This window comes from Indicator indicator, chromosome 8 (assembly GCF_027791375.1).
Source record: "Indicator indicator isolate 239-I01 chromosome 8, UM_Iind_1.1, whole genome shotgun sequence".
In the NCBI taxonomy this organism is placed as follows: Eukaryota; Metazoa; Chordata; class Aves; order Piciformes; family Indicatoridae; genus Indicator; species Indicator indicator.
The window spans coordinates 1,441,054-1,459,952 of NC_072017.1; the positions used below are offsets into that span (position 1 = coordinate 1,441,054).

General features: G+C 46.8%; 1 protein-coding gene across 1 annotated transcript; it reads left to right on the plus strand.

Annotated features, from left to right (window-relative positions):
* The first annotated feature begins 680 nt into the window (after positions 1-680).
* NMU (neuromedin U) lies at positions 681-17,480 on the plus strand. Its single transcript, XM_054383251.1, has 9 exons — positions 681-825; positions 4,527-4,585; positions 9,289-9,349; positions 9,431-9,492; positions 10,032-10,061; positions 10,165-10,215; positions 12,378-12,452; positions 16,425-16,478; positions 17,445-17,480. Exons 1-9 carry the CDS (start codon positions 681-683, stop codon positions 17,478-17,480), a joined length of 573 nt encoding a protein of 190 aa, XP_054239226.1.
* The last annotated feature ends 1,419 nt before the right edge of the window (positions 17,481-18,899 follow it).

Genomic DNA, 18,899 nt, shown 5'->3' on the forward strand with positions numbered 1-18,899 from the left:
TGGTGTTGTGTGTGTGTGTGGACTTGAGGCACAGGGACAGTGGGAATCAGTCACCCCTTGCAGAGGGGTCCCTCAGTGGTCCTGAGGCAGATGTCACACAGCCTCCCAGCTCCACATCCTCTCCCACATGCAAGCTCAATGAACTTCAACTCCCGGGTTCGGGTAGTTGAGGCCAGATCTCTGTGAGATTTCCCCAGTTGAAATCATGCCTTTTCTCTCCCCCACACCGGGCTAGAACCGTGTCTGAATGTTCTTCTGTGCTACTTTCGTTTCATCTCTCAGAAGCAGCACCTCCTGCCTGCCCCAGCTGTCGGGGCTCGGCGGAGCTTCCCGTGCCCTCTCAAACCCATGGGATTTTCTCACACAGAGGGGCTAGAGTCTACCCAGCCTCTCCCCTCGGTGCCAAGCAGGGGCCCCCACCGCCCCAGCGCGGGTTCCAAAGCGGGTTCCAGGGCGGATCTGCCCCCCGGCCGGCGCGGGGCTGAGTCAACGGACGGGAGGCGGTGGCGGTGGCGGCTCCGGCCCCGAGGTGGCCGGGGGGAGGCGGCAGGGCGGCTGACGCTCCCCGCCTGACTCAGCCTGCTGCTCGTCCACGTGTCAGGGAGAGTTAAAAAGTTTGGGCAGGCAGAGGCATGGCCAGAGATAGGCTGGCAGCGAGGCAGCGCCGGGACGCCGCGGCCATGGGAAACCTCTGCCACCATCAGCGCCCCGCAGCCACCCCCCGGCGCAGCCTGGCCAAGGCAGGGGATGGCGCGGCGCTGCCGGGGACCCCGCTGCTCCTCCTCTTCCTCCTGCTCCTCGCGTCCTCGATGTCTGCTTGCAAAGGTGAGGAGCATCCCTCTCACAGCCCTGCCTGCACTGTCAGCACTGCAATATAGGGTGGGTTTTTTTGCGAGGGCAGAGGATCCGGACTGGGCTGGGCTGGGAGCAGATGCGAAGCTGAGAGCAGATGCGGAGCTGGGAGCAGATGTGGAGCTGGGGGTAGATGTGAAGCTGGGAGCAGATGTGAAGCTGGGAGCGGATGTGAAGCTGGAGGCAGATACGGGGCTGGGAGCAGATGTGGAGCTGGGAGCAGATGTGGAGCTGGGAGTAGATGTGAGCTGGGAGCAGATGTGGAGCTGGGAGCAGATGTGGAGTTGGGAGCAGATGTGGAGCTGGGAGTAGATGTGAAGCTGGAGGCAGATACGGGGCTGGGAGCAGATGTGGGGCTGGGAGCAGATGTGGAGCTGGAGCAGATGTGAGCTGGGAGCAGATGTGGAGCTGGGAGCGGATGTGAAGCTGGGAGCAGATGTGGAGTTGGGAGCAGATGTGGAGCTGGGAGTAGATGTGAAGCTGGGAGCAGATTGGAGCTGGGAGCAGATGCAGGGGCTGGGAGCAGATGTGGAGCTGGGAGCAGATTGGAGCTGGGAGCAGATGCAGGGGCTGGGAGCAGATGTGGAGCTGGGAGCAGATTGGAGCTGGGAGCAGATGAGCTGGTCAGGAGGCAGAGATGTGCTGAAGGTTGTATCTGCTGGGCACAGTTTTGGGGGTGTGTTTTGAGGGGGCTTCTTCGTGTATCCCAGCAGGATTATCTTGTCCTGGCAAAATGACACACCAGCAGCTCTGGGAAGTGGCTTATGTTAAAAGCAATTTCATTTAAAATCTACAGCTAAGAAAGAGAAATGAGACATACAACAAAGCAGCAGGAAATTCTAGGACCCTCTGGGAATCACTTAGTGCACCATGAAGCAATATTGATTGCATGAGGAATCCCTAGGGATGGGGGGTAAGTGGGAAAAGATAGAGCTGCTGAGCTGCTTTAGGCACAGAGGTTGATTAGCTTGATTGAAACTTGAAATGTTGTCTTCTATTTGGAAGTTGCTATTTTTATAGCAAGGAGTGGTTGCTAAAAACAGGCTTTTAAACAAAACATACTCATTTAGTTTCTATGATCCCACTCCAGGCAGATTTCTTACCCCTTGTGAAGTAACATTCCAGAGCATGTCACTGTGCAAGGAGTATTTCTGTTCTCTTTGTCTTATCTATGTGTGAGTTGTCTTCATCAGGAGTTTTTTTGTGCTGGTTAATTGTGGGGGCTTTTAATATAACAAATCAAAGAAATCTAAGAGCAGTATTTAATGCTCTGTTAAAAAATAAAGTCTGGAGATGTGGAAGAGTGGAAGGGAAGGAAAAGGAGGGCAAGGAAGGTCAGTGGCACACAGCATTTCATCATTGTCCTTAAAGAAATGACCACCAGGAGCTCGTGCAGGGAGAGAAGTGGAGGGAAGAGAAGATGGAAGAAGTGAATCCCAGGTTGAAAAGTGACTGAAACTGGCATTCTGCTGCTTGGGAAGGAGTTGAAGGTTTAGAAAATGGCAGAATCGAAGGATAAAAGGACAAACATGTCATGGACAGTGACAATTTTGTAGGAGGATCTTCCTCCATTGCTTTCCTCAATAGCACTTAGCCTTTATAAAAAAAAAAAAAGTTTCTTTTCTTTGTGTCCAATGTATGTGCGTCAGGAAAAAAACAACCAACCAACCAAACATCAAATAACCAACCAATAACCAAAAAAGCAAGCTGTAGTATTCAGGCTTTCTTGCTTTTCTGCTCCCCCTGGAAAGCTTTGGGAACCAGGCAACAGCTGAAGCAGTGCTCAGAGACAGGCAGGCAAAGCTTTAATGGGGAGATGTGTTCAGTTCCAGTGTTGCCCTTTCCACTCCTTGCAACCAGGATGCCAGTTTCAGGCAATGCTCCACTCTGAATACATTAATTCAGGAGAATTGTAGCACCTTTAATTTATTCGGTTGTTTTCTAAACCGAACACCCCTTAAAAAAAAGCAGCAAATTTTTCATTGGGAAGCAGTTTTCTTGTTAGGTGAATGTCTCAGAGAATTCCAAAATATCCCACTTCTGCAGAGGGGGAAATTAAGAGCCCCTCTAACTCTATTTTGTGTTTTTTTCTTGGAGGGGGGGAGACAAGCATCCAGAATAATTAACTATCTTAAGTCTGTGCCATTTGTAAAATGTGGGTTTGAAATCCAGCCTTTAATGCCTGTTGTAATTATTGCTAATAGTGGGTACTTGCCAAACAAATGGAGGTCATAGAATTGTTTTGGTTGGAAAAGACCTCTAAGATCATTGAGTCCAACCACTGACCTAACACCACCATGGCCATTAAACCATGTCCCCAGGTGCCATGAACACATGTTTTTTGAACACCTCCATGGATGGTGACTCCACCACCTCCCTGGGCAGCCTGTTCCAACCCCTGACCACTCTTGCAGCCAAGAGATTTTTCCTCACATCCAATCTAAACTTCCCCTGGTGCAACTTGAGGCCATTTCCTCTTGTTCTTTCATTTGATACTAGGGAGAAGGGATGAACTCCCACCTCACTCCAACCTCCTTTCAGGGTGTTCTAGAAAGCAATGTGGTCTCCCCTCAGCCTTCTCTTCTCCAGACTAAATGATCCCAGTTCCCTCAGCTGCTCCTCATGGTGGGCATTCACACCCTGCTCACCTGACCATTCAAGCTAAGTCTACCTTCACCCTTTTTGTGTTTAATTTGGTTCAGTTCTTTGAAGAACATAAGACCAGAGCTAATTCCAGACTATTTGGGAGGTTATAAAACCTCTGTTAATCTGAGGTCTTTAAGAACAGCATAAACTGGTTAGGGAGTGGTTGAAGGGCAGCAGCTTTGGGCAGGGGGCATAAATTAGATGACTTCAGGGGGCTTTGTGTGTGTAGACCTCCTGGCTGTCTACAACTACCTGAAAGGAGGTCGTGGAGAGGCTGGTGTTGGTCTCTTCTTCCAGGTAATTAGTGATTGAACAAGAGGGAATGGCCTCAAGCTGCCACTGGGTAGGTTTAGACTGGACAGTAGGAAACATTTTTTCAGGACAAGAGTGTTCAGGGATTGGAATGTGCTGGGCAGGGAGGTGGTGGAGTCCCCAAGCCTGGATGTGTTTGAAGGTGGTTTGGATGTGGTGCTTGAGGCTATGGTTTAGGGGTGAGCTTTGCAGAGTAGGGTTCATGGTTGGAGTTGGTGATCCTGAGGGGCTTGTCCAACCTGAATGGTTCTGTGTGTTTCTGTATCACTGCATCCTGAAGCAATTAATAATGGATTTAATCTTCTCAGGGACTGAGAAGGGACTTTTCACATATAGCTAACAGAGGAAGCACAGCCAGTTCCTCATGTCTATCACCTTCTCCAGACCACCATGTTCATATCATGGGCACCATTCCTAAGCAAGCAGGCACTAACAAAGCATGTAGTCAATTCTTTATTGTAACACAGAAGAAAGGAAGAAGCAGGATCCAGATTCTCAGCTTGTGATGTGTTGCTAACAGAGAGCAGGCAGAAACTACTGGGCACAACCCCCAGGGCAGCAGACTTCCTTGGAGCACCAAGCTCTCAGAATTTGGAGTTAATAAGTGTGCCAGGTATCACATGGTGGGCAGAGGTTTGATTTAACTCACTGCCATAGGGTGCCTGTACAAACGACCTTTGCTGTAGAGCATTGCTGAGCATGGTTTGTGCTTCCAGGTGCACCAATGCCATCCCAAGCACTCGAGGCAGGTGAGGATTTTCAGCTGTGGAAAGAGGTAAGCAGCATCTGCCATATGGCAAAGTGCCCTTTCTTCTGTGCCCATCCCTGCTACAGTCACACCTCACACTTCAGTAGTTCTCTTGCAAGGATCTCAGGTGCTGCTTCTTGCCATTCCTGGACATCTCCTGTCTTGACCCCAGCAAAGAGGTGAACTATCTCCCTTTGCAGGTATTCTGAACTGTTGTCCCAGGAAGATGTTGTGAGGTCATTCCAGGAAAAGGCCAAGTTTTGTCACATTTGGCATTTCACTCTCCATGCCCAGGCTGCCACTGCCCCAGGAAGCAGCATCTGAGGCATACACAACACACAGGAATTGTCTCAACTCATCCAGTTTTACCTCTTGCTGCTTCTGTTCTGCACACAGGGCTGAGGCAGACACAGTGTTTGGCTGGGGCACTGTGTTTCATCCTGCCTTCCCTGGCCCCTCCATTTAGTAGCTGAAGGATAACGTGCAGTGTCAGATAGCTCCTCCAGCATTCTGCTGCTGATCACAACAGATCTTCCACTCTCATCCTTGACATGAACATTTGCTTTGGCTCTAGGATGTGACACGTGTTAGCACAGGATCTTCTGGAACAGGACATAACACCCAGAGAGGGTTTAGCCCTGGTGTTGCTGTAACCTTCAGGTGTTCTGTTGACATTTAATTCTGTAGCTTCTGGTACCATTAGGAGGTGACTCAGCAGGGACACAGATGCAGAGTGAGTTTCTTCCTGTTGTGAATGTTCCAGGAGACATTTTCCTTACTGTCACCTCCTCTTAGTTAATTGTAGAATCATTGACTCAAACACCAATGTATTGCTAGACCAGCAGGTGAAGAAGTCCTGGTGATATTTATCTCCTGGGGATAGTAGTCTTCTGGGAAGCAAGGTCCTGATAGCTTGAAGGAGTTCATCAAAAGGAGTTATGTACCTGCTGGACTGAAAATGCTGCTTTATAGATGTCTGTATTTATTGCTAAGATTTGCCAGCTGTAAGGCACAGTTTCCATGGATTTCAGTGAACACAGAAGTATGCAATGGGATACTAAATTCCACATAAAATTATGTGACACAAGCAATAGAAAACTTAGTGTAATAACAAGGAGTGGAGAGGGCCTCAGGAAGGAGAATTAGATGCAGAGGTGTAAGACCTAAAGCAGCCTGGTGACAGAATCATAGCAGCATCTACTGCAGCCAGAGGAGTGTGGGCAGCAGGGCAAGAAAGGGGATTCTGCCCTTGGACTCTGCTCTGTGGAGACCTCACCTCCAATCCTGCCTCTAGTCCTGGTGTCCCCAGTAGGAGAAGGACACAGAGCTGCTGGGGGAGTCCAGAGGAGGCCACGAAGATGCTCCCAGAGCTGGAGCAGCTCTGCTGTGAGGACAGGCTGAGGGAGCTGGGGGTGTTCAGCCTGGAGAAGAGAAGACTCCAAGTGGGACCTTAGAGCTGCCTGCCAGGACCTGAAGGGATCCTGCAGGAAGGCTGCAGAGGGACTTCTCATCAGGGGGTCTAGAGACAGGCCAAGGGGAATGGTTTGAAGCTGAGGCAGAGGAGGGTTAGAGTGGAGCTAAGGAAGAAGTTGTTCAGTCTGAGAGTGGTGAGACTCTGGCACAGGCTGCCCAGGGAGGCTGTGGCTGCCTCACAGTATCACAGTTTCACAGCGTATCAGAGGTTGGAAGGGACCTCTAGAGATCATCAGGTCCAACCCCTCTGCCAGAGCAGGAGCACTTAGGATAGTCCACACAGGAATGCATCCAGGTGCGTTTGGAAAGTCCCCAGAGAAGGAGACTCCACAACCACCCTGGACAGCCTGTTCCAGAGCTGTTTAACCCTCACTGTAAAGAATTTTCTCCTCATGTTGAGCTGAAATCTTCTATGTTCTAGTTTGAACCCATTGTTCTTTGGCTTATCACTGTGACCCACCAAAAAGAGAGGCCTCCTGCCTGGGGGGTGCTGAAGGCCAGGCTGGCTGAGACCTTGAGCAGCTGAGTGTAGTTGAGAGGTGTCCCTGGGCATGGTGGGGAGGTTGGAGGAGATGAGCTCTGAGCTCCCTTCCAGCCTGAGACATTCTAGGCTTGTATGAACTCCCAAGCTGCCACCCTGAGGCTACCTTTCTAAGACAGGAGAAAAAAAGTGCTGAGAAGATACACCAAGGAGGATAGAAACCATTTAAATGGGTTTCTTAATTATTATTGTTAAAAGGAATTAGCAGAAACTGGGGCTTTCATCAGCCCTGGCTTTGTCCATGCAGATGTTAGGTGAGAGATACCTTGTCTTGCATGGTGCCCTACAAAAACTATTTGAAAGGGGAATTCTGTGAGGGATTAAACTTCCCACCATCTTGGCTAATGGTTTCTCTTTGATGGGCCCTAGAGAAATGAATCATCTCTCATCTTCTCCTCAGCTAAGCATTATTTGTTTATTACTCCTCTTTTTTTGGTTCATTTCATGGTTTTTATAGCTGAAAAGTGTTGTTCAGGGCTTTTTACCTATAAAAAAATCAGAAGACTCATTGCATTGCCTGCTTTTTATTCATAACCCCCCACTTTCTGGATAATTAGCATAGCTTTTTTGGCATCAATTAATATCCAATACTGAATGGAAGAAGTTGTTCATAGAAGTTGCCATTGATACAAACTTATAGAATGAAACTTCAGCCTCTTTTTTATTTTTAATTTTTATTTCATTATTTTTAAACTGTGCATCTTAAGAACTCCAGAACTTGGAGTACTGGAGGCTTTTTCTTCTCCTTGCAGCACCCTCTGAGCACTCAGCACTGGTAATATTACTTCCATGAATTCAGATCCTTTATTCCATTTCTTCTCCCTCCTTGATTAATAACTCTGCTGAAAAGGATTCAGTCTTATGAGATCCTTTCATCTAGGAGAAGAGGCAACAGGAGGAGGATGTGATTAGCTGCCTGCACAAGGTCATGGGCAGTGTGGGGATGATGGGTGGGAATGACTGATTCAGTATTTCTTCCAAGACAAGACTGAGGCAGCACTGAGTGGAGCTAGCTTTGAACAGACTGATCAAGACAAACCCAAGTGGCATTTCACACAGTGTTTAGGAAACCCTTACTAGAGGACCTGGTGGCTGCTAGAAGTTTACAGTGGTTCAGAGAGAGGTTGGGCAGATTCAGCCCCAGAAGTCCACTGTGGCTGGAGACTTGGCTTGCTTTTATTTTTTTCCCTGTCCTCTTGTGAGGCTTGTCCCTGGGTGCCAAAGTATGGCCATGTCTGGAGCTAAGTTGCAGAACTAACCAGACATTCATTTGGATCCAGATTCAATGGCTGGTGGGGACTGGTTTGTTCTGTGTCTGGCTGTGTAAATTCCAGTCTGTACTGATGTGCTGATGCTCAATGGCAAAGACTTCCTCCACAGTGCTCTTTGAGTTTGGATCCTTTGAAATGCATCAAACATATTTTTTACTAGCACAGGGATTTGGGAAGCACCACCTTTAAACACAACCTTGTCAGGCTCCTCATTTGCCAGAGAAATCAGTGCAAGCTTTGGATGTTGGCTGCTTGGTGATGCGCAGATTGACTGGCACACATAAGATGTCCTTGGTACATCTCATCCTAGCTGTAGGGGTGCTGGAATCCAGTTGGAAGAGCTGTGTTTGAAGGCTGCTCATTGAATCCCTTGCTTTGGTTTTGTTATTTTCTTTTTCTTCCATTTTGTTTATAGAATCCTAGGGCTCGAAGAGACCTCAAGGATCATCCAGGACACCTCACACTAGGTCAGGTTGCCCAGAGACACATCCAGCCTGGCCTTAGAAACCTCCAGGGATGAGGCTTACACCACCTCCCTGGGCAACCTGTGCCAGTGTCTCACCACTTAACATCCAATCTGAATCTCCCCACTTCTAGTTTTGCTCCATTCCCCCCAGTCCTATCACTCCCTGACACCTTAAAATGTCCCTCCCCAGCTTTCTTGTAGCCCCCTTCAGATACTGGAATGCCAGAATGAGGTCTCCTCAGAACCTTCTCCTCTCCAGACTGCACAACCCCAACTCTCTCAGTCTGTCTCCAGAGCAGAGCAGCTCCAGCCCTCTGCTCATCCTCATGGCCCTTCTCTGGACACCTTCCAGCCCCTCCAGATCCTTCCTGGAACAGAGGCTCCAGAACTGGACACAGAGCTCCAGGTGGGCTCTCAGCAGAGTGGAGCAGAGGGGGAGAATCCCCTCTCTGGCCCTGCTGGCCACACTTGCTGCAGCCCAGGCTCTGCTTGGCTCTCTGGGCTGCAAGTGCTCACTGCTGGCTCCTGTTGAGCTTCTCCTCCACCAGCACCCCCAAGGTCTTTTCTTCAGGGCTGCTCTCCAGCCAGTCCCTGCCCAGCCTATAGCAGTGCTTGGGATTGCCCCAACCCAGATGCAGGACCCAGATGTTTAACCCAAAGATAACACAAAAGAGGTTTAACTTTATTGCCCATACTCCAAATCATAATTTAAAATAAGGATTTAGAGAAGGTTACAAATAAGAGGGGCATGAGATGGGGAAGAGAATAAAGGACACAGATATGTAGGTGTTCAGATTAAGCAAGTATAAAATTTTTTATATGATGAATGGCTTCCCCCCCATTAAATGCAAACCACTCCTGGAGTGCACCTATAAGGAAGCACTCCACAGTGCACTGTGGACAAGGTGCACTGAACTGTTTCTGCAAATAGAAATATTTCACTTGTTTTTATTCACCTGAGTTCTTAAAAACTTTACAGATAGATGATGCATGCTCTGCCTACCTATCCAGGGATGCTCAGCCTCAGGTGAGTCAGAGACCACTTGGCTATTATTTTGATACTATCTGTTATATGCTGTAGGATTGGAAGTAAAATCCTGAGCTGATATTTTCTGTGCATTAGGCATCCAGTGCAGTGGAAGAACTTTGCTTTTTGATCATGGGATTTCTCCAGAAGCCACAGGTAACACACACACAAGACTGCTTAGCATTTCTGAGGCCTCATCTCTCAGTGTCTACAATGATCTGAGGACCCAGCATCTGAAGTGTCACCCAGTGCTGGAAATAATGATACCAGTTCTTACTCTTAGATGCTCTGTGTCCTAATCTAACACCTAGAAGCTGACAGGGAGACTCCAAGGTTTGGAGAAGAATTTCCAGGTTGGATACAAAGCTTGAGGTGTTTGTATGGCTCTAGATTAGAAAAGTTCTGAGCTCTCAAGGGAGAAAGACATTTACCTAGGAGAATCTAGGCATATACAGAGGAACATCTGTTAAACCTATCAACTCTTCTGCTGGAGAGTAATCAGTGCTCTCTCTAGAGTTGCAAAAGAGTGGTTACACTCTTACATGTCTTCCAAAGACATGGAAGTGATCTGACAAGGACGGAAGATATCCTAATCCAGTACTGAAAAGTTTGGAAATGTAATCAAAATTGCTCTTGTTTGTTTGTTTGTTTGTTTAACAAGTAAAAGCTTCTCTACCAATTTGTTATCCCTACAGGGTTTAGATGAAAAAGACACCACCAAAAGGGTAAGGTTTCTCTGCATGTTTTTTATGATCAGATTGTGCAGAAAAATCCTATCCCCCATGCCCTGTGTTGTAGTAAAACCTCACTTTTAATCTTTTTGAACAGTTCTTATTTCATTATTCTAAGGCTCATGACTCAGGCAACTCAGATATCATGGTAAGTGGTCTAGCATCACCTTGTGAGTACCTCTGTGCTTGTGCATAAAGCTATGGTAGCGGTCCTGCCAGTAGTGCTCTCTCGCAACTGCACAGCAGGCTCAGGCCTGGGAGCTTTGTGTTTGAGGTCTAGAATGTGTTTTAACAACATGCCAGATGCTCAGCAGTGCTGCCCAAGGGTGCAAAACACTCAGAATCCCACCTGGATCTTAACCTTGTACTTAAGCTATTTAAGGCTACGATGAGATCATAGAATCATAGAATTCTATGATGCTTGCTTCTGCTGCTGGAACATAACATTGGATTTATAGAAACTGAGCACATGGCCATAAGTAAGAAGAGTTTTAATGAATCTTTGATAATTATTCATTGAATTGTATTTCTTTGTACACTTCATGAATATGTGCCAGGCAAAATAGTATTTTAAGTCTCACTCAGGCCTTGGGATTTATATTTTAACTGAAAACTATGATTTTACAAATAGGCCAAATTTGGTTGCTATAAAAAAATATTCTCAGCAGCCCGACTACCTGTGACCCATTCTTGCTTTTGAAGTCTAAACACAATCTGTGCTTCTCTGTGTTCTTTTTTTTCTGTGCAAAATAGGATTGTGAGAAAGCTAAATATACTCATTTTTTTCCTCATTTCTTAACATTCATCCTTACATTTCCATGCCCGTTTTTGCCTTGCTCTTTACCTTTCTTCAGAAATCTGTGGTGTATTTTCTAGTAAGTGATATTGATGATATTGGGGTCGTGATGGAGTGGCTCTGGAGGTAATCAGTGAGCTGAGCTATTTCTGCTGCTGCTCCTAAGAGGTTACTGCATCCCATTGCATCCCCATCCTGAACACCCTTGCCCCTGCCTACTCCCAGAGATCACTGCTTTACCCCTTCTCCCGCTTTAGCTGTTTAGGTGAGGATTTTCTAGCCCAGCCTGGTAAGGCTGTGTCTGGAATATTGTGCCTAGTTCTGGGTCCCTCAGTTCAGGAAGGACCTCAGGGAGCTGCTTGAGAGAGTCCATCCCAGAGCCACAGAGCTGCTGCAGGCAGTGGAACATCTCCCTGTGAGGACAGCTGAGGGAGCTGGGGCTTGGAGCAGAGGAGACTAAGGGCTGCCCTCATTCCTTTGGATAAAGATGTGCAGGGCTGGAGCCAGGCTCTGCTCAGGGATGGCCAAGCACAAGAGGCACTGGGGGCAAGCTGGAGCAGAGGAGGTGCCATGGGAACAGAAGGGAAAACTTTTTCCCTGTGAGGGTGGCAGAGCCCTGGAGCAGGCTGCCCAGAGAGGTTGTGGAGTCTCCTGCTCTGGAGCCTTTCCAACCCCACCTGGGTGTTCCTGTGTGACCTGCCCTGGATGACCCTGCTCTGGCAGGGGGGGTTGGACTGGGTGATCTTTGGAGGTCCTTTCCAACCCCTAACAGTCTGTGATTCTTTGGCTTATTAACTGCTCTGTACTGCCTAGCAAGGTGGATCCAAAGTGGCCAGCTGGGATGCCCCTTACATCCTCTCCAGAAGCCCACATGCCAGGGGACAACTTCTTAACCACGCTGTCTGCAAGCATCAAGTCTTGTGGAAGGGAGGGAGGAAGGAAGAAAGGAAGGAAGGGAGGAAGGGAGGAAGAAAGGAAGGAAGGGAGGAAGGGAGGAAGAAAGGAAGGGAGGGAGGGATGAAGGAAGAAAGGGAGGGAGGGACAAAGGGAGGGAGGAAGGGAGGGATTTAAGTTATTTTGGATAAAATGAGCTTTTCAGTACAAGAGAGACTGAAGTTGCTACCTCCCATAGTAGCTAATCAGAGAAACGTTGGTAGGAGCACTGTATGGAAATATTCTCTGCACCACTCCCAGAGGTGGATCAGAGTCTGAATAATTGCAATTCCCTGACCAAGAAGTCTGTAAACACTTCTGAACCTTCCATGAGGCAAGGTGAGGAGGCAGAGCTTTCCCTTCCATCTCTCTGTGAGTCACATCCATCCATGGTGTCAATATAAACATTGCTGCCTGTTTAAATGTTGAAACCCCCAAGTTTCTCAATTAACATTTTCAGCCCTTGTTTGTTCTTTGGTGCATGTTTGGTCCATAAGCCAGAAGTGTGGGAAGAGACTTTTTTTGCCTCATAAGGTCTGAGTTCCATTGTTGCTCATGGGTCTGTGTTGGTGTCCTCTCAGTCCTCTGTCCTGCATCCTTTGCTGCAACTCGTTCCCCAGCTTAATGAGAGAAGACTGAAGAGATACAAACTGGACGTATGTAAACCTAAACTCTGCATGCTTGTGACTCATTAGCTCTAGACCTTTCTGCTCATAACATTTTTTTTCCCTGATTTAATATGACAGGCTTGTATTTTTATTAAAAATGTGAGGGGTTTTCCATTTTTAATTAATGCAAAATGGTCCTGCAGGTATTTAACTTTTCAAACCAACCCAACCTGTGACACAGAACAGTGGTAGAGCACAGAGCCTGGGTACCAAAATGGATTTGTTAGTTCTTTTATGAGAAGAAAAATTTATTCTTACCAGGAAACTGCTTGAAAGAGTCCAGCACAGAGCCACAGAGCTCCTGCAGGCAGTGGAACATCTCCTGTGAGGCCAGGCTGAGGGAGCTGGGGCTTGGAGCTTGGACCAGAGGAGCCTGAGAGGTGCCCCCATTGCTGGGGATAAAGATGTGCAGGAATGGAGCCAGGCTCTGCTCGGTGATGCCCAATGACAGGACAAGGGGCACTGGGGGCAAGCTGGGGCAGAGGAGGTGCCATGGGAACCGAAGGGAAAACTACAAGAAGGCTGCAGAGGGTCTGTTTGCAAAGGCCTGCAGTGACAGGACAAGGGGCAATGGCTTCAGACTAGAGAAGAGCAGATTTAGATTGGATGTTAGGAACGAGTTCTGCACCATGAGGGTGGTTGAGCACTGGCACAGGTTGTCCAGGGAAGTGGTTAAGATCCTATCCCTGGAGATATTCATAGTGAGGCTGGGCAAGTCTCTGAGCAACCTGATCTAGTGGAGGATGTCCCTGCTGCCTGCAGGGGGGTTGGACTGGATGAGCTTTGGAGGTCCCTTCCAAACCAAACCATCCTGTGATTCTATGATTAATGGATTGAACCACCTTTGATTTTTTCCTGTATGTCTGAAATGATGATTTATGGCATTTAGGTCTGCAAAGTGAAGAGCTCATCAAATCCCAAGGAAAATGTGCACTATTAAACATGCACTTGAAAACATTTTTCTTCTGTAGGGCTGAAGCCAAGAGAAGAAATGCCATGGTCAACACCTACAGAACACAGCTGCTTACAAATACTCATGAATCCAATTGGAAATCTCAGGAAACAATGGAAACAGCTCTAAATTGAATTCTATTTCATAGAGAGCAACTTATTTGATTTGCTCTTGTCAGACATTTCCTTAAAACTGTTATTTACTGGTGCACAATGCATCAACATCAGACATTAGCTAAGTGCTAGCAGCCTGCTGGAATTAATTTCATTTGCAGACTCTTGATTTTGGTAATATTGCATGCCCCTTACCTATTTTGATGTCATAATAAACCTTTTGAATTCATCCATATAATGCTTTATCATATCTGTTTCTATGGCAGATTTGGTGTATTTTAATACAAGAGTTTCAGATCCTCTCTAAATGTTACTGCTGAGGGGCAGAGCAGTTTATAAGAGCAGGAAGAAAATGCTGCAACAGTCTGCCATCAATAATAAAAGAAGTGCAAGCAGTCCCTGCCTGTGAGAAAGCTGTAAATCAATCTTTCCCAGATAGGCTACCAGGTGGGCTGATGAGGAAATGGCATAGGTAAACTTTAAGGCAGTAGAAGATGAAAGCATCTCTGGCGAAGATGTGCAGAGGAACTCTGATGCCCTGTGGAGCAGGAAGCCCAAACATTCTTGTGGGCTGCCCACTGACTGTGGTTCACTGACTTCAAGAAGCCCCAGCTTGATGCTGATTGTTTTCTTCTCATGGTAGGAGGAAAACCAGAACCTGCTATACATAAACACCTCTCTCCCTGGACAGACAAAGACTTCAAACAGTGGCTGGGTGAAGGAGAAAATATGCTTAAATGTATTCTTTCCTCCCAGTTTGGACTGGCATCATGGGTTTGATTCCTCTTGAGCTCATCTTGACTGATAGTTCTGATCTATAGGCACAGGAGGGCTTTGTTGGCAAGCTAATCTAAGAGCTTGAAGCAGGTAACTGAACTCTCCATAAACATCCTTGTGGATGAGCACAGGTTTCTGTGTAGACACAGACATGCAGGTTTGTAAATATGCAGCATGCAGTAGGATATTTTGAATATCTCCCAATTCCTGGAAGTTATGAGGAAGTGGCACAATGAAGATAAATTCTAGCTTGAGCTGGTTTTGAGTATCACCCTCCTGACATGCAATCAAACCAGGAAATCCTGTAGTCTTCTTTAAGAGATGTCTGGGTCTAAGCAGAAAATGACATATTAATATCTTTAAAGTCTATAAACCATAATTCCATGTTAGTAATTGACCTCTTGGATCTTTTCAAGTTTTAAGTCAATTTCCTGGCTGCCTCTTTTGTTTCTGTTGCTGTGACTGTTCACACACTGAATAGAAAGAGTAAAATAATGAAATGTAAATACTGTTGGACATTCCGATGGCAGTGTACAAAACTCTGCCAAGGAGCAAATTTTTAGCCTTTGCACATTAAACCCCTCCTGGAGTACTGCATAGATAGATCTGAGATGGGCATTTCAAACCCAGGCAATGCTAGAGCAAGGCAGACCATAGGAATAAGAATCATCCCTGCTTTACCTACAGCAAAGGAACTGGGTGCCATGGGGTACCTGAGGACATGAAGGCAAAATGAAGAGCAAGACTCAAAATGTGATGCACAGTTTGGGAATGCTTCCTTGGGTTGAAGCTGTGCCTGATGGGAGCCATCCTGACTTACCCAACTGGAGCAGCATTAGCACAGAGCATGGGATGGTTGCTTTCTGTCTCAACTCAGGTTGTCATTACAGCCCAAGAAACAGCAGCACTGCTAAATAAATTCCATCTGAATGTTATGTTCTGCTAAGCACAAGATCTGAGCTGCAGGGCTCACATAGCTGGTGTTCAGGCAAGCAGTGAAAATCCTGCCATGAAGCTGACGTCTGCTCTGACCAGGAAGGTCTCATTAATGCCACTGGATATGGAATGCTTTGTACTTGTTACATTTACACGGAATTTCTATTTGCTTCATCATTAGTGTGCCCTCCCTTGCTGTATGGATTAGCAGACAGTGGTTTCTCAGTGCACGCAGCACAGACAGGATAGAGTATCACAGGCACTGGGAGTTAGTCTGAGAGAGGGGATCATGGTACAGCTCTGGGAACAGCCTGGGATCTCTTTCCTGGGCTGGAGGCCAGGAATTTGTGCTTTCAAAGCTTTGCATTATTGTTCCTCTGCAAGGTGCAAAGATCAGCTCTGCTTTGTCCATGGAGACCCTGCTACCATGAAGACACTCTGGATGTGTCTAGGTCCTGAAATCTGAAAACCCAAAGACTGCTCATTATTACTAATGGTCTTCTAAATCAGTCTGAAATGAGCCAGAACAGGAGGTGGAATTTGACCCTCATGTGTTTTCTGACTTTCATGAGTTTTCTGCTCTTTCTACCTGATAACATGACCTCATGGATAATGACCAGAGAAATGTTAAAGATCTCTATATAAAGCATACCTTAAGGGGCAAGACTACAGCAGTACTAAAGCAATACTTTGAATATGTTCATAAATAACCTCTCCATATGGATTCCCTTACAAGAGGAAATTTGATTACCTCTGAGATGCCCATGGGAGATCTGGAGTCTGGAGAAGAAAAGGCTCTGAGGAGACCTCATTCTGGCATTCCAGGATCTGAAGGGGGCTACAAGAAAGCTGGGGAGGGACTTTTTAGGGTGTCAGGGAGTGATAGGACTGGGGGGAATGGAACAAAACTTGAAGTGGGTCGATTCAGATTGGATGTTAGGAAGAAATTCTTCCCCATGAGGGTGGTGAGACCCTGGCACAGGTTGCCCAGGGAGGTGGTGGAAGCCTCATCCCTGGAGGTTTTTGCAGCCAGGCTGGATGTGGCTGTGAGCAACCTGCTGTAATGTGAGGTGTCCCTGCCCATGGCAGGGGGGTTGGAACTGGATCCTTGAGGTCCCTTCCAACTCTGACAGTTCTATGATTCTATGATTTAAACCACTTCTTTTTGTTTGTTTGTTTCAGGAAGAGCTTCAAGGACCCAGTGGGATTCAAAGCAGAGGCTACTTCTTCTACAGGGTATGGTTGGTTTGACTTTCTTGTCCCTTTCATTTTGTGCTGAGTGTTACAAAACAAAAAGTAGAGAAAAGAGTGAATTACACTAAGAATTACTGTGACTGAGGAAACTTATTTCAGCAAGAGCAGCCCACCAGAGTAACCAAGATCTGCTCCAGACATTTGCTTGCAAGGTTGAGTTAAAGATTATAACTAAAATTTAATAATAATTCTCTTGAATTTGGTTAATCTTTTTTTTCCCTATTTAAATAAGGTGGCTAATGAAAAGAAGGCAGCTTTGTATAGTTTGCAGTTCTTATGACTGGCCAAAGTTATGGGTGACACAGAGCTGGTGGAGAGAGTCCAGACGAGGCCACAAGTGCTGGAGCAGCTCTGCTGTGAGCACAGGCTGAGGGAGCTGGGGGTGTTCAGCCTGGAGAAGAGAAGACTCTGGGGAGACCTTAGGGCTGCCTGCCAGGACCTGAAGGGATCCTGCAGGAAGGCTGCAGAGGGACTTCTCATCAGGGGGTCTAGAGACAGGCCAAGGGGCAATGGTTTGAAGCTGAGGCAGAGCAGGGTTAGACTGGAGCTGAGGCAGAAGCACAGGAGGATGATCACCTCACTGTCCCTGCTGGCCACCCTGCTTGTAATCCAAGCCAGGATGTCATTGGCTTTCTTGGCCACCTGGGCACACTGCTGACTGACAGTTAATCAACTGTCAACCAACACCCCCAGGTCCATCTCCATATTGCAGCTTTCCAGCTGCACCTCCCCAAGTCTGTAGCTTGCCGTACAGTTCAGTACCGTGTAATTCTGCTCCAGAGGTGGATATCCATGAAACAATTACTGGCCTCAGGTTTGTCTTTAATGATGATCACAGTGACAGAACTGAGAAGCTTCCCAGTTCCTGCACACACCAGTTTGAGGGGGGGCTTTGTTACTGGGAGCAGTCAGTTTTACAGAGCTCTTAACTGGGTGTTTGTCTTGCAGCCACGCAATGGGAGGAGGTCAGTGGATTTTCGCTGAGGAGGTATCTCATGGGATGCTTTGAATCATCCTCTGCAGTTAAATTATTTTACTTTTCTACAAATGGAGCACAACATTTCTGTCTAGGAGTAATCTCAGAAACTGTTTTGTCAGCTTTTCTGCAGAGGAGCTTCCCCCAGATGTGCTAAATTCATGTTATCTTCAGGTGAAGTGAACCAAAAGTGCCCAGGAGAGAGAGCACAGAGCTGTTTCAGGCAGCAAGAAATGCAAAATATCCCAGAGCTGTAACCATTCAGGAAAGTAAACAAGTGTGTGTCAGGAAGAGCTGTGAGGGTCACAGAGCACTGGAACAGGCTCCCAAGAGAGGTTGTGGAGTTTCCTTCCCTGCAGACTTTCAAGCCCCATCTGGATGTGTTCCTGTGTGACCTGTGCTAGATTCTATGGTCCTGCTCTGGCAGGGGGATTGGAATGGATGATCTCCTGAGGTCCCCTCCTAACATCCTGTGATCCTGTGATCCTGATTCAACTGTCTGCCAAATACATATTGACATCTCCCTGGCCTTACACAGGAAAAAACCCTCACACTGAAACTAAGTACAGACTTGAGGATTTAATTCCAAATCTCTCTTCCGAGATATATATTAAAAAAACCCTTTCCTTATGCCAATATTCTAATGCTCTGTTTTCTAGCCTACATCTCTTACCCCATCCCTGGAGGGTTTTAAGGCCAGGCTGGATGTGGCTCTGCGTAACCTGCTCTAGTGTGAAGTGTCCCTGCCCATGGCAGGGGGGTTGAAACTGGATGATCCTTGAGGTCCCTTCCAACCCTAACAATTCTGTGATTCTCTATTTGAAGTATTTAGTGTTGTATCATACCAACAGCTGAAGCTTTTTCTTGTTTTGCAGGATTTTAGATTCCTGACCTAGGAATGCTGAGTACATGGACATACTGTTTTCCTTCAGAAAAAGAAGAAGTATTTGTTACTCTGTATAACCGAAAATCATTAGAATGGTAATGTTCCTGAATTTCCATTTCCTTAAGGATTCAAATGGTTCTTTACTTTGTTGGCTGTATTAAAAGGATTTGTTTCCTGGTGTTACAGTGTTTGCTGCTCTGTGTCAAAAAGCCACAGTGTCTGCATGCAACAGGCATTGCCTCTGACAGAGTTGTAATGTACATTTATTTCCACACCCTCCCCCCCCCCCCAGTAAATAAAGGCACTCAGTGGTTTTAATGAGGAAGTTTGCAGTGTAGATTATTGCATTTTTTTCATTATATGTTGTAAGTGATTGGTGCAGTCTTCAAAAATCACATCTAATCTAAGCAGGCTAAGCAAAAGGTGTGGCTTGCTTTTCAAGGTGATGTTCTTTGCCCCTCTGCTTCCTTCACTGTAGCCTGTGGACACCTGGCAGTCTGCAGAGTCAAGATAAGTGCTCTGCAGGTGGTTTGCTGAGCTA